This window comes from Buteo buteo, chromosome Z (assembly GCF_964188355.1).
Source record: "Buteo buteo chromosome Z, bButBut1.hap1.1, whole genome shotgun sequence".
Lineage (NCBI taxonomy): Eukaryota > Metazoa > Chordata > Aves > Accipitriformes > Accipitridae > Buteo > Buteo buteo.
The window spans coordinates 3,006,850-3,021,359 of record NC_134204.1 but is presented as its reverse complement, the minus strand read 5'-3'; the positions used below and the strand labels follow the sequence as shown (position 1 = coordinate 3,021,359).

The window sequence follows — 14,510 nt, the reverse complement described above, 5'->3', positions numbered from 1 at the left end:
AAAAGGTGGATTTTCACATCATGATATCCCTTGTTTTGCATAAGCCTTGTGAAGATAAGGTTGACAGGTAGGTAAGATACATCTCACGTGAGTAAATAACTTTGGGGTTTCTCTAGTTATCTTGAAATACAGGCTAGTAAATCTGATGCAAAGTTGGTATTGAAAAAGAACCCTCAAAAGAAAGAAAAATAAGTGAATGGCACACGTCTGCACTCGAAGAAAATTGCCCAGCACTGGTAATTCAACAGGTCAGGGCAGAGCCTGGTTCACCCCAACAAAAGCAGCTCACGGCACCCACGTCCCCATCCCCAGAAGCCATCCCATCCCTGCCAAGCACATGAGCAGCGCTGCATCTGCCAGGTACAAAAACATTTCAGGGAGGTATTTTTAAGCTGTTGCAAGGTGACAGTGCAGGAAACACCAAAGACACACACCTTTAACTTTAGAAAGAATCCTTTCTTTTTCCGTTGTTGCATTTTACCCAAATGCACAAGCAGCAGGCTGTATGGATACCTGCGCACGCTGTGATACATCAAATGCACAAACACCACGGAAGAGCGCAGTTGGAGACTGACACACACTGACAACATCAAATTTTGATTAGAAATGACCCAAGAAGGCTTCCCCGTGGGCTAACAGCCCTGGCACCCACCACCTCCTACGCCGCCAGCTGTTGCCATTACGCAGTCTCCCTTGAGACACTGAAGTTGAGAGCCACAGTGACGACAGAATAAAGATGTCCTGGGTGATGCACCAGGAGAGCCCGGACCTCTCAGCCTTCACTATTACCAGTCACCACAAATACAGACGATGCTTTTAGAGACCCATGTTGAACAAGACCGATAACTTCCTCTGATCCACATGTTCCCAAGAAGGGAAAGGTGGTTTCACAGCTGCAGCTCTCCAGTATCAACTTGTCTCCCAGACTGGCTTGAAATAATTTATTTCTGAATGTTAAGATGCCAGTGGACAACAGCATTACTCAGGGTATCTGCAAAAATGAAGCACGTAACCCCACTGCAGAAACTCTTGTAAGTGCTCAGAGATGTGCTCTGAGGTCGTGTGAATATGCAATGGGACCAAACACAGGCTCTTTGGCAGTAGCTGGGAAGTCACTTTCAGAGGAACATCATTTTGGGACCCTTAGAGACCGAAAGGAGCCCCAGGTCCATCACAAGCCTTGACCTATGGAGCCAGGTTTCACACTATGGCTGGTGCACAGTGAATCATGCAAAGCCTTCACCTCCCACCCAGGTGTACTGGGACCAACATTATGGTCACACCTAGATGGTCTCAGAAGTTATCTTATGCCTTAGCAAATTCACAGATGGGGTTGTGTGGTTTGGTGTCACTGGGCAGAGTATGGACTACAGTTGGGTAATGCACCGAGGCTTACTGGTGACAACAGGACAAGAACAGGAGTGCTTCCATTTCAGCACCAGCACTCGATAAGTGCGACCAACGTGCTTACAGTGATGTAAAAAGTCATTAAAACAAGTCCAGAATTACCCAGAAACCGAAAGCCTCTCTCTCCATCTACCACTTCTCTGTAGCCACGATGGAAATCTCTGTGCGACTCTGCAGCAGCAAAATGTTCTGCATTGGGATCACAACCTGCCTTGCTCCCCATTTTAAATACTTAAAAGCATGTTTTAAGCCTCACTTCTCTTTTTAAGCAACAGCGAATATTTGAGATGAAAAATTAATTACACATCTCTGCACCCCCTGCTGCAAGTGAAAAGTGTCTTATTCAGGTATCTTACAAAGGTTTTGCTGCAAATCCTGGGGAAAAACAACAAGTTCGGATATATCCCAGGAGTTAACCATTGAAAAAATATAATGGATTCAAAGGAAACAGCTGCTTCTACCAAGACCCTGGCCAGATCGAGCCATACTCACACTTCACTTAAAAAGACAGACCTTTACGCAAGTTTCGTACAATGTTAACACACAATCTCCCTGCATCAGCTGGCATCTACCACAGCACGTGGTTCACTGTGGTTCTGCAGGGAATTTCTACAACATACACAGGCTTCCACCACAGCTAACCTCTAGCAACAGCTCCTACCCACCAGCAGCACTTGCAGGAGCCTAACAGCGCTGACCGGCGCATCACAAACTTCATGCACTTCGCCGCCACTGGGCAGCAGCTTGCTGAATGACAAGGGCTGGTGTCTCATCCAAGGTGCCACATCCCTGGAGATGGCATGAGCAAACCTGTGCACTGCTGGGGAGAAGCAGCCCTTCAAGCTCATCTCCCTTCACCTCCTCCCACTGAGCAGGCACACATAACCTCACCGATGACCTGCATTTCTAACCCCACCATGTTTTCCTGTTGCCATCACACCTAAGCAACAGCTACCAGTGCACAGGGAGGTAGAAGTACTTACTTAGTCCAAGGTCTTTGAATTCTGGAAGACTCGCTGAGGCACAAAGCTGATAGAAGATGTGGTAGTTGCGCTCATCCTCTGCCTACGGGGAAAACGCCAAGTTACCGGAGGCACAAAGAGGTTACAGGAGTGCTCCCACCCTCAGCCCAGTGCTCGCTGAGCCCAGGGCCACCCTGACCCCATCCCCTGCTTCCCATCACCAGGACTCTCTCAGTGTCACCAAGAAGACAGGGAACTTTTGCCACCTGGGAGAAAGGAGATGTCAAGCCTTGTCCTGACCAATGTGCATTGCCCATCCTGCAAAGGAAATAGCACAAACCAAGAAAGCTTGTCCCGAGCCCTGCAGAAGAAACCCATAGGATGTGCCCTGGCAGAGACATCAGCCTCCTCAGCCCTTCTCCTGCCTCTCCTCCATCTTCAAAACTGAAGACTGTTGCCTGATATTTATTCTTCCTGGCTTTTGATAAGGTTCAGTAAAAATCTCAGCAGTTGCCCAGAGAAAGGCTTTCCGTCCCTGCCTAGCAGCCAGGCCAGAAGTAGTGGTCCCTCCTCAGGGCTCCAGCCTTGGACAGATGGAGGGAACAACCAGAGGCCAACTAACAAGCCTCCCGGGTACATATTCCTCCAGAATGAGTTTCACTAGGTTGGTATCATCAAGAACAACTGCAAAAGACTGAGCCTGAAGGACATGTCTGGAAGCCATGTCCTCCAGAAAAGCTACTTATAAAGCTATTTTTTTAATCCATAGAAAAGACCCAGACTGTTAAATTCCCAGAGTACAGCATCCAAAGGAAAAAAAAAAAAAGAAGGAAAAAAGCACAACTCCTCACCTGGAATACAACTCGTGATTTTTCCAACAGATATGTCCTCATGTTGGCACCAATGATGTGGTATCTTTTATCAAAGCCGATCTGAATGTATTTCCCAAAGCGACTGCTGTTGTCATTCCTTGTTGTTTTAGCATTTCCAATTGCCTGCATAAAACAAAATTAAAGATTAATTTTTCATTTATTTTTTAAAATTTTTTAAACATTTAAATTTGTAATCAGTGTTACATAAACAGTCATGGGAGGATTTGAGGGAAACCCCTTCCCAGATACAGAAGGCAGAGCAATAATGTGACTTTGGGGAGGACTCTTCACTGAAAACGTGGTGTCTCTGTAATTTTTATGGAAGAAAAACGCGCATGAACAGCAATGAGTATTTGTACAGCGATTAGATCATCTACATCCCAACAGCCACAGCACTCTTGTTTTGTCTTACAGGATGCCCCCACCTTTGTTCACAAGTCAACACTGGCAGCTTTCCTGGAGTGGACGTGGGCAATGAAGCCCTGTGAGAGGGAGGGAACCAGCTGCAATCCGTCTCCAGGTGTTTGGGCTTTGGTCCATAGTTTTGGTGACATGGCCAGAGCCCCTCCATGCCTCTCCAGCACCCACTTGTCACCTCCCGGGCAGGTAATGCTGCCACACACAGCGACAGAAGGGAGAGGAGGGAATCCAGCCCGTGTGCAACAATCAGGGGTGCAGCACTGAAAAGATAAGAATCCATCGAGCAGCCAAAGGAGCAACTCATGATGCAAGAGGACCAGAGAAAGACAATATTCCACTTCACGGCTACACCAGCTTTATTTTCTACCACCATTCCCCAGTCCTGAGATCACGAGCCTCAAGCAAGCACAGGAGAAGTGATGGAAGGGAATGGACATGCACAGGAAAGAGCCCTCGGGCACCTCTCAAAGGCTGGCTGCCTTTCCCAGGCTCTCCTTGCAGACCGCCTCTACCTACGGCACAGCTCTTGGGGAACATGCCAAGCATGTACGCTTAGCAATAATCACAGTATTACCTGTAGCATCACATTGACGTCATCCAAAACTTTTAATCATAGGACCTGATGCCTCCACAGTTGCATGTAGTGGACTCCCCAGGAAATTACTCTATGCAGTACGGTGCTGCCTACACCAAAGAGGCTGTTGCACATGCAAAGCTGCTCCTTGCTACCTGCCCCCTCAGCTGCTCCACCTCTCCATCAAGGGTTGAGGGGTCCCAGGCGTGATGGCCTCAGCATCACACCCAGAGCAAGCCCTGCCTGCTCCCTGCCCTATCCATCCACCACCAACCCAACTCCTCTGCTAGCTAATGCACCTCCTTCCCCCAAAGCCCATTTATTTACCCCTTTATCAAAGCTCCCCTTCTCCATTGCTTATGGTGCTCCCAGAACCTCCACAGCCCCCACTTCCCACCTCCAACCTTCCAGCACACATCCCAGACCATACATAAAAGCAGCAGGGCAGAGCGCACACACTTCATTTCTGCCCAGAGCCCAATGCCCATTTCCCAGGGAAATAGGGAGTTCACAAACTGCTACAACAAACACTACTACTAGATATTTTGCATGCCAAATTGAACATCCAGAATACCATCATCATCTTATCTCATGTGCTTCGATTCCTTGCCTATAAAGCAGAGATACCTGCCCCATCTCTCAGCAGGGACATACATACCTCCCATGCATCAAACGCGGCGCATCTCAGCGCTAAGAACTATTTCACAACACACACATCCCTCTACTCCATCTTCACACTTTAACTTTGGGTTTTTTGCAAACCAGGCAATTCTCTTTTATGGTTTTTTGCATGGGCAACATTCTCATTAATTTCCAGTAAAGACAGACAGGTTCCCCAGCCCCAGCACTTAGAAATTACATCCAGAACTGAACACAGGCAAGAAAATTAGAGCAATAAAATTATGGGGTCATATAGGAGAACAGTGTGCACTATGAATTTTTCCTTGGATGCTTTTAAGTGTTCCCAGGTATTGCAGCTACATTTCACAGAGGCACAGGAGATGGGTAAGGAAAGAAGTAAAACAGCATGAAGCCCACACTGCGGCAGATCATTGAGTGTCCTCTGCCAGCCATACACCTGCGTGTTTTTTCTTACTACTTGTCTGCACCATCACTTGTTTTACCGTTCCAGCTTGCACTCCACATCAGGCAGTATGATGCTAGACCACGCGTGCTGCCTCTCGGGCTGGGGTGTGCTTGGTTTTCACCCTGGATCAAGCCACCACCTCCATGTCTATTAGACAATTTGGCCACGACGCGCTGCAGTAGGAAGCCTCCCTGCAGGTTGAGCCAAGCCTAAGGATAAGCGCAGGACAACGCTGGGCTCAACTACAGCTGCCCTGCTAGCTCCTGCCTTTAAGAGAAAGTCACACATGTCCAAAGTGCTTAACTGACTTTTGAAAAGCCCAAATCTTGTCTTCATGCTGACTTGGATATTTTACAAATTAAGACATTCTGACTCCAAAATATGTTTGGAAAATGGGATTTAGGCACAGAGACATTTATTTGCACCATCTGGCCACAATGCACCAAAACCAAGCTGCTTTTTCCCTTTCTTTTATATTTATAAAAGGAATTTTTTTTCCTTCAGAACAGGGATTTCCCTATGATGGGACTTGTTATTCCCCTATATGATTGCTAGCAACAGAAAACTAACAAAAATAAAACTGCATTGAAATACCTCAAATAGATTAAGTAATCCCTTTCTCTTCTATTTCATGCCTATACAATTAAAGAAGATTAGGAGGTACCGTGCAGTGGCAAAAGGAGGAGGAAGATGATAAAACACTAAAGGTGCCAGCAGCACCCCTCGGGCTCTCTCCTTGAGAGCCCTGGTCAAAGCCCAGCTCCTGGAGCTGTGTTGGAGATGCACAGGCTCAGCTTCAAGACCATTAAATACAGGAGCAATTGGGGTGGGCTAAATGGAGGCTGTCGGTGTATTTCTGCATTTTCAGTCCAGCTCACTGCTGACGTGAGGCTGCAAATCAGGTCTGGCTCACAAGCCCCTATGGCTCTCACTGTTTTCATGACTTCTGGAGAGACACAGTGATCACTGCAAGCAGGACAAAGGAAATTATGCAGCTTTTACCTCCATAATTGGGCTCGATGCAAGGACTTTGGCTTCGATGTTGGTGTCGCTGGCAGAACCACCGACGGTTGCAAAGAAGCGCATGGCATATTTGGCAGAGACAGTCTTTCCAGCACCTGACTCACCACTCACGATGATGGACTGGTTCTTCTCATCCCTGTTGCGGCAGAGAATAAAAGCTTTTGTAAGATAATCCATTTTCTTGTTAACAGTTTGTTCACAGCACACAACAATCTTCCATCTTCACATGTCTCTGTCTCCCTTGCCTTGTTACCACCTACATTATGGATGCTGGACTTATTCTGGACTCTACCAAATAATACACAATTGTGATACATCTCAGCTAAAACATAAAGGACGCTCTGAACATCTCCAGAACATCTCTAAGGGCTTGCAGAGACAGCGGGAGATGAACGCCTGCATGAAGCACTGCTGCTTTCTTTACCCCTGGAGCACGTAGCCCAGCACTGGAAAGCCCATTTCTTACACACCGTAATAACAAACCTCTGCTGTTTGACATTTGTCTGGAGAACTATTAGCAGGCATTGGCTAAATATCAGCTTCTAATACTATATATTTAACTTTTCCCTCCAACGCCTTCACTCAAGCATTTAAGATTTTGCTCCACAAAACATGAGCAATTAGTTGTGAAACTTGCTCGAGTAGCCCATTGCTGAGCTATTAAAACATAAATACCCACCCGGAAAGGTTCCTCTACACTCAAAATATGTTAAAAATACTGAAGCGTGAAATCAAGCACCCTAAAATTAGGAAACAGCAGAAGTAATTTGGTTCCCTATGCAATTATATGAATATCACTATTCTCACATATATCCCAACATCTGGTTAAATCTTTGACAACAATAATACAAAGCACATCTCTGACATCAGACTCACATCATCTACTCATCCCCAAATCCTGCCAAATTGTACTCACTGCTACAAAGTGCAGAGGTACTTCTGGGACCAAGGGGTAAGTAAAGAAGGATAAAGAGTTTAAAAGCAATTCCTGGTAGACATCACTAAGCAAAGTTTGTTCAGCTCCTGAAAACTTGCAAATCAAAATAGTTTTTAAGAAGGACTTGCTCATTAATAGATGGATCAGGCAGCCTTACCCTTTCCAAGCACACACCAGATTTGCTTACAAAAGGATACAGGTGTACCAGCACCAGGATAACAGAATTCAAGCAAATACACACCGGACCTTATCTGCACGTACGAAAATGCTTTGCAGGAGTGGGAAGCATCATCCTGTCACCAAGGGGCTGAGGCAAACCTTTCTCCAGCCATGATGGGAGCAGCCACTGATGCCCCGTGCCCAGGCTGGTGCTGAGTCGCTGGAGTAGCTCTAATGCCATCAGAACTAGCACAGACCACCAGAAACCTACAGACCACAGGACTTATCATGGGGAATTTGAGGGTGCATCAACTTACGTAGCTTTTGAGTCTTGCATGGAGCACAGGAGTCATCCAAATGCCTTTTTCTACTTGCAAAATTAATCATTCACATAAAAAAAAACTTGCACAAGTCATCACAGCTAAATTAAAATACCCAGTCCTTCCCACCACAGGTGCACAACATGGTATCCCCTAGATATGTCCCAATAATTAATCTGTTTAATGTGCTTGAGCTGCAAGGCAGAGAAAGGGCCAAGGCAGTAAGAGGAACTCATTTTCAGGAGAACTACATCCCTCCAGGCAAAGATCTGCCGGCACCGGGAGCAAGTGCCTCTGCTGCAGTGGGATCTGCTCCCCAAGGCATTGCTGGCATGTGGCAAACCCAGCAACTCTGCAATTTGGCCACGGACTTTGGAAAGGAGCGAGTTTTCACTGCAGGATTTAATATAAGCTCCCAAAATATCAGAGCTATTGGGGTAAGCTGTAAGTATGTAATTGAGTGTGTTTTTAAATAAGATCAAATTAAACCTCCCGGACTCTGCCCAGCTTTCATGAATCACAGCTGAGTGCAGGCACACAAAATCCTATATATGAGTGCAATAATAAATTTACACCTTGCAGTTCTCTTGATATCAGGAAACACCATAAAAATGCATTTCAATTTAAGATACTTAGTTCAAGTTTATACCAGCGAAAGATGAGAACAGAAGCTAAATGATTGCCATATACCAGTCTTAGACTTCCAACAAAAATACATACATGCTGCAACACCACACCATTACTTTCCTCCACTCTCAGGCACGTACATCTTAATTCCTTCTAGGCTCAAGATAATTGGTTTGGAAAAAAACCTCAGTCAAGTCAAACATGTACTATTTTGGTGCAAACCACAACTTTCAAATACTTCCAGCAGGAGAGGACTGCTGAGCTAATTTCCAGCCGTGTTGATATTTTTCAGGGATCGATTCATAAAGTACTTCTTAATCCATCCCTGGCTAGCTCTACGGCTCTCCTGGGCATCCACCAACAGGAAGGCAAGAGGAACCTCCAACCGCTCCAGCTATCAGGTAGTTAATGCAGAAATACCAGCCGTGAACAGAGCACAACCTCACCCAGGCAGCCAACAACCCCGAGCCGGTGTTCCCAGTGACTCATCCCAGGTGGGGACAGCCTGCACATCTCACTTGCTAAGTCACGGTTGCGTGCCCTCCGCACACATTGGCAAAGCTATCCTTGACTCTCCCACAGGCAGCCAGCTGGCAGGATCCGGGCACCGGGCTGCCAACACGCTGGTCTCACACCTTTAGACTTCCACGGGTGTGTGATGAAGCTCTTTTTGTAGCACGAGCCATCACACACATGAACCCAATGGAGAAAAAACAGTACCAGCTCCAAAGTGAGGAAGGAAGACTAAGCACCAAAACCAGAAATATGCTGGATAAAGCCACAGCAGCAGTTCCCAGGACACCCAATGGCAGTAATTTATCATGGTTTATCTCTGGTGAAAGTAGATAAGAAGTTTCACATCTGCTTTGATCATCTTCATGGACAGCCACTTGCTGAGCTCCAACAGTGAACTTCCCACGATGGCCATCAGTAGGACGCAATTCATAAAACTCCTGTCGGCTACAAGGGAAAGAGCAGACAGAGAGACTTTGGCATGGCCTGCAAGCACGGATGAACGGACTGTCCTTCATTGGAGGTGAGGGAAAAGCAGAAGAAAGAGGTGACAACTGAGATCTCTGCCAGCAAGTACTGGCCCTGCAAAAAGAACTCTGCAAATGCAAAGGTGGCTCGGCCTAGAGCTAGACTTGCCTAAAAGTTACTTGAGAATTATTGCTTCTCACCCTTCTCAGCATGACAGGTATTGCCCAAGCGGCAAGTTTCAGGAAACATTTCCCCCCCACTTTTTCTTTAAGCCAGAAGATGAAAGCTACACCAGCCTGGGAGAGACTCTTCAGTTGAACGAAGCCAATAAAGTTCAAAAAAGACGAAGCATGCATTACTTGGCATCCAGTCAGCACTGCTACATGGTAATATTTTTTAACCTGTTTGTTGTTTTTTTTTTTTCCTAAGATTCATAATTAAGACCTCTCATAACCAATTTTCACCTCTTTCCTAACTTCTCCATATCAGCTATTGGGTTGTGCCTGGCTGGAGGATGCAGAGACCAACCCACCAGGGAGCCCATCCAAGGAGCTCTCCAGACCCACAGTCTCTGCAGGCTTCAGGTCCCATCACAAACTGCCTTTTATGTGGCATCCTGAGTGGTTTATTCCTCCCTCTGGCTTGTCTCTTTTCAAAAAGTACCATCGTTCTCCAAAAGACACTAAACCTAGTGATAAAAACCACAGCCAACAGCATTTACTGATATTGCAGCCGCTCTGCCAGGTCACATTTTTCCAGAGTTTCTCAAGAATTTGTCCTAATGGCTGATGTGCTGCTAGACAAAATGGGCTGAGCGGGTTCTCCACGGCAGAAGAAAACTTCTAGAGTTGTATTATACTAATAAAATAAAAAAAAGCTGCTGGCTTCCAAGCAAGACAGCAAGGCCACTCAAGCTCCTGCGTTTGCAATAATGTGTCTCTTCTGTTGTTTTTTTGGTGGAATGTGCATGTTCAGACATTTCTTTTCCAACTTCAGGAATAAAGACTACAGAGACTTTCCCTTCTTCAATGTACAAGTTTACCAGCCGCTGATGCCAGCAGGGAAAGACAGATGAACGCCATGGAGCAGCTGGTAGCAAAGAGGCTGCTCAGCGAGCAGAAATGGTTAAAACCAGGCAGGACTCGTTTGTATTCAGCATAGAATAAAAAAATACTGAAATGTTTGGCCATTGTGCAGGCGCAGTATGCAACATGGCTGCTTGAAATACAGTCAGTTTTGGCAGCATCAGCACAGAGGAAAATTACTATGGAAATAAAGCCTGGATAAAATGAAATGTTATGGGTGAATACCAGCTCTGATGCAGCATGGCAATGCTGTCACATCTCCTCTTGGGGCTTCTGTGCACCTCGCAGCTGCCTCCACAGCTTGTTATGCTGCTACGACATACGTCAGTGCTCTTCTCCCCGTGGCAAACAGCTCATGTGATGCACACATGCCAGCGCACAGCGTGTTCACGCTCGTCCAGCAATGCAGGGCATGCAATGGGGAGTAGGCTTCAATAATGGCTGAAGATGCTGTTCCTACCACATGCCACTGCTACAGCTCAAACCTAGGTATGAGGCACTCAGAGAGGCAACTCCCCAACCTTCAGCCCCATGGGTTTGCAGGACATTCGTTTCTTCACTTAGAGCAGCTTTCCAAGATGACCCACAGCCTGGAAAACCAACACCGTGATCTCAGCTACAGCCTCCATCCATCAGGGACGCTTACAAAACCATCAAGGCACAGAAGTCCAACCAGAACAAAGTCCGGGATTATTTCTTCAATGTGAGGGGCAAGAGCATCTCCAAAGTTAAGGGCTGCAAGTGTTGGTGGCATCTGCTAAAGTGTATGGACTGCCGTCTGTCTGTGCAATCTGAACGTTTTGCTTCACTATTTCAGCACGCCCTCTTCAAGCAGTAATACCTGTTCATAATCTGCTATGCAGGTGAGTAACACCTCTCTTTTTTTGCAGACATTTTTTACGTTATGAGCAATACCCATCAAGACTCTCACCCTTGGCCACACACACAGTAAGAGATGGGTGAGGTGCCCAGCCCAGCAAAACAAATAAGGCAGTCACTGGAGTTTTCACAATATGTGAAAAATATCACAGAATCATAGAATAGTTTGGGTTGGAAGGGACCTCTTAAGGTCATCTAGTCCAACCCCCCTGCCATGAGCAGGGACATCTTCCACCAGATCAGGTTGCTCAGAGCCCCGTCCAACCTGACCTGGAATGTTCCCAGGGATGGGGCATCTCCCACCTCTCTGGGAAACCTCTTCCAGTGTCTCACCACCCTCATCGTAAAACATTTCTTCCTTCTATCTAGTCTGAAAGTCTAGTAGGTATCAGTTTGGTTTTTTTTCTTTATAAAGGCAACATCTAAAGGTGCTGCCTGAGGCAAAAAAAAAAAAAAGTCAGTTGTCTACAAAGAGAAAGGGCACTTCAAACAGATATCTGCACTGATTAGGACTAGCTGCTAATCACCAGCCTTTGCATTGAGGCAACAGATTTCCCTGCTTGTTTAAGCAGTCAGTCCTTCACCTACAGCAATGCAGAGAATACCGCTACCCTCAGAAGTGCATCCAAACAGCCTGGGAAAGGTATGTAGAAACATCCAAACTTCAAGCCTGCCCATCTGGACACAGCTCTCCAACTGTACTACAAGTTGCACCCATTTTTGTTGCATCGATCAGAACAATCAGAGGTGAGACACTGCTCAGTGTTTCCGTATGCAGTTCTCAGCCTGGGAATATCATTAGACATTGTAATATATGATTCCCTATCAATTTATCTGGTTAAATCAGGGATGAACATGCCTGGAAACTCTTCACTGCAGGAAAGGGGATAGTCAAGCCATGGCAATAATGAAGGGGTTGATCCCAAGGACACTGATGGTTCCCACCACCCCTCTGTCTGTCAAGAAGAGACAGGGGACATCTTAGTGCACATGTATACATCCAAGATCCTTAGCCTTCACCAACACTGCTTGAAAGGAGGGGTTCTTCAGACCTAAATCACAGTCAGAATTTTTCCAAAGTCAGCTTTCTTTAAAAGCAGTAAAGTAAAGCCATGAGAAGGGACCTAGAACTTATAGGATCTGTTTTCATAGTCATTTCTTCAGAAAACCATCACTAGCACCAGCAGCTTAAGCAAACTACTGCACAACTTCATCCTGATCTCCACAGTGAGAGCAAAACCAGTTGCATTAAAACAGCAGCTCCTCTGAGAGAGGAAAATATCTGAAGCAAACGAAGGCAGAGCCAGACCCTGTGAATAATTATCAGGGGTCACGCCAGCTCTAATCCTAGATCCGACACTAATTCTCAGCGTTGTGGAACAAGTCAATGAGTCTCTCCACCGTGGAAATCATATTTAACCTACTTCTTTCAGGATGCTTGGAGGATTAGTGTTCATAAAGCAATCTGAAGATTAAAAATGCTTTAAGTACTGTAGTTTGAATTTAGCCTGACCACAATGAGAACACCCATAAAGCCCTGATGCACAACAGCCTCTAATACGCTTCTGTACTGATAGTGCTGGGCAGGCTAAAAATGAGCATAGCTAGTGCATTGTGTTGTTAGCAATATATAAAAATGCAATGATTTGATTACCACTGAATTGCATCCCCTCAAGTGCTAATGACAGTGATGAAAAAAAAACTGAGACTTGTCTAATTCTGCCTTCAAATGAATAAACAGAAGTTGCACACTGTGAAGATAAAAATCAGAGCGTTGCAGCGTTGTAACGTGGAGAAGAGCTGCCTCTGAAATGGCCTCCGAAGCCAGGAATCGTTCCCATTTCAGTGGGATAACTGGAATTTGGAGCAGCATCGCTGCTGAGAGCAGCAGTAGCTTGTTTTACTCATTGGCTTTAATTTGGGTTTTTAGAATACCACGCCTGGTGTCGCCAAAGCCAATACGAAAACACAGCTTTGGGGTAGTTGGACTTCTCCCTCAAAGAAACCCAAGGAGAGATTATTTAGTGTCCAGTCAAACAAGAGTGTTTAAAGGCACGCTTTCTGTTTGCATTATCAAATGTCTGCTGCAAATGCATGTTTTATGCTACAGCTGTTGAAGCCAGCAGCAACATAAGGATGGCTTTTCAAGCGTTATATATTCATCTGGGTCCTTTTTACACTGTATCTTTCATAAATAGCATAGATTACCCTATACAACTTCCCCCCTCCCCAGGTAGATAATTCTTTTTATAGGGTGGCTTATACCGATGGCAGAGAAGAATGAATTTTTTCACCAACAACCTACACCCACATGGGCCACACCACAGCTCCAAAATACATTTTGGCCAGAACCGTCCCAGAGTTTACCCATCCTGGTACCATCGCAACTGTAAAGATAATGTTGCACCTTAATGCAACAAACCAGAGAAAGAAAACAGCAATATCCCACTTCAGCAAGCCCAAATTCTGGTGCAACATCACTCAGCTGTTGCATGTGTCTCTGGGGGATGTTAGATTATGCACAGTCCATCCAGGGTCTTACTCAAGAAGATGCATCAAGGATGATGTACCCACCAGATCCATCCTGTGCAGCTTCAGAGCTGATTTGCTCACACACACCTGGGTTTTAGCAAGAAGTCAGAGAGAAAATACGGGCTTGAATCTCTCAGCTGCTGGAAAAAAGCCTAAAAGTACCAGTTTGGCCCTGAATGGAAGAGGATGAGCATGCAGCACAATGCTCAAAGAACAGGTAACGTGCAAATTAACCTTATCTTCTGTGGCGGTCACCAGCAGCACAAAGCGTTACCTTCCCTCTGTACAACACTGTTTAACACGCATATCAATCTGACGTTTCTAACGCTGAGATCAAATACCACTGTGCAAATTAAGATGTCTTTGCAGAGGTCAGAGCGCTTTTATGCGGTGCTGAGTTGAGTTACTCCTCCTGTGAGAGCAGTGGGAGTCCCACTGGTCCCAGCTCATTAAGGTACTTTCTCCCTGGACTGCTTTGTGCAGCCGGCTGGAAATGCCCCTTCAATAGCAAAGAAAATTCTGCACACTCAAAGTTTCTGCAAAATGCTGAGCTGTCTCCAGTCTTTCCACCAATTCCTGAGGGCAAGCAGGAAGGACGACCTTCTCCCAGGATTTATGCTTTGCATACCCCGTTGGGGAAGAACA

The 14,510-nt window shown here is 45.9% G+C and overlaps 1 protein-coding gene across 1 annotated transcript in view; it reads right to left on the bottom strand.

The window, feature by feature from the left end:
- MYO5B (myosin VB) overlaps positions 1–14,510 on the bottom strand; it is a 149,716-nt gene that overhangs the window by 89,893 nt on the left and 45,313 nt on the right. Inside the window, exons 4-6 of the mRNA XM_075019778.1 lie at positions 6,325–6,481; positions 3,221–3,364; positions 2,391–2,472 (exon numbers count right to left, since the gene is read on the bottom strand). Of these exons, the coding sequence (XP_074875879.1) occupies positions 2,391–2,472; positions 3,221–3,364; positions 6,325–6,481 (383 nt within the window). The remainder of the gene's footprint in view (positions 1–2,390; positions 2,473–3,220; positions 3,365–6,324; positions 6,482–14,510) is intronic.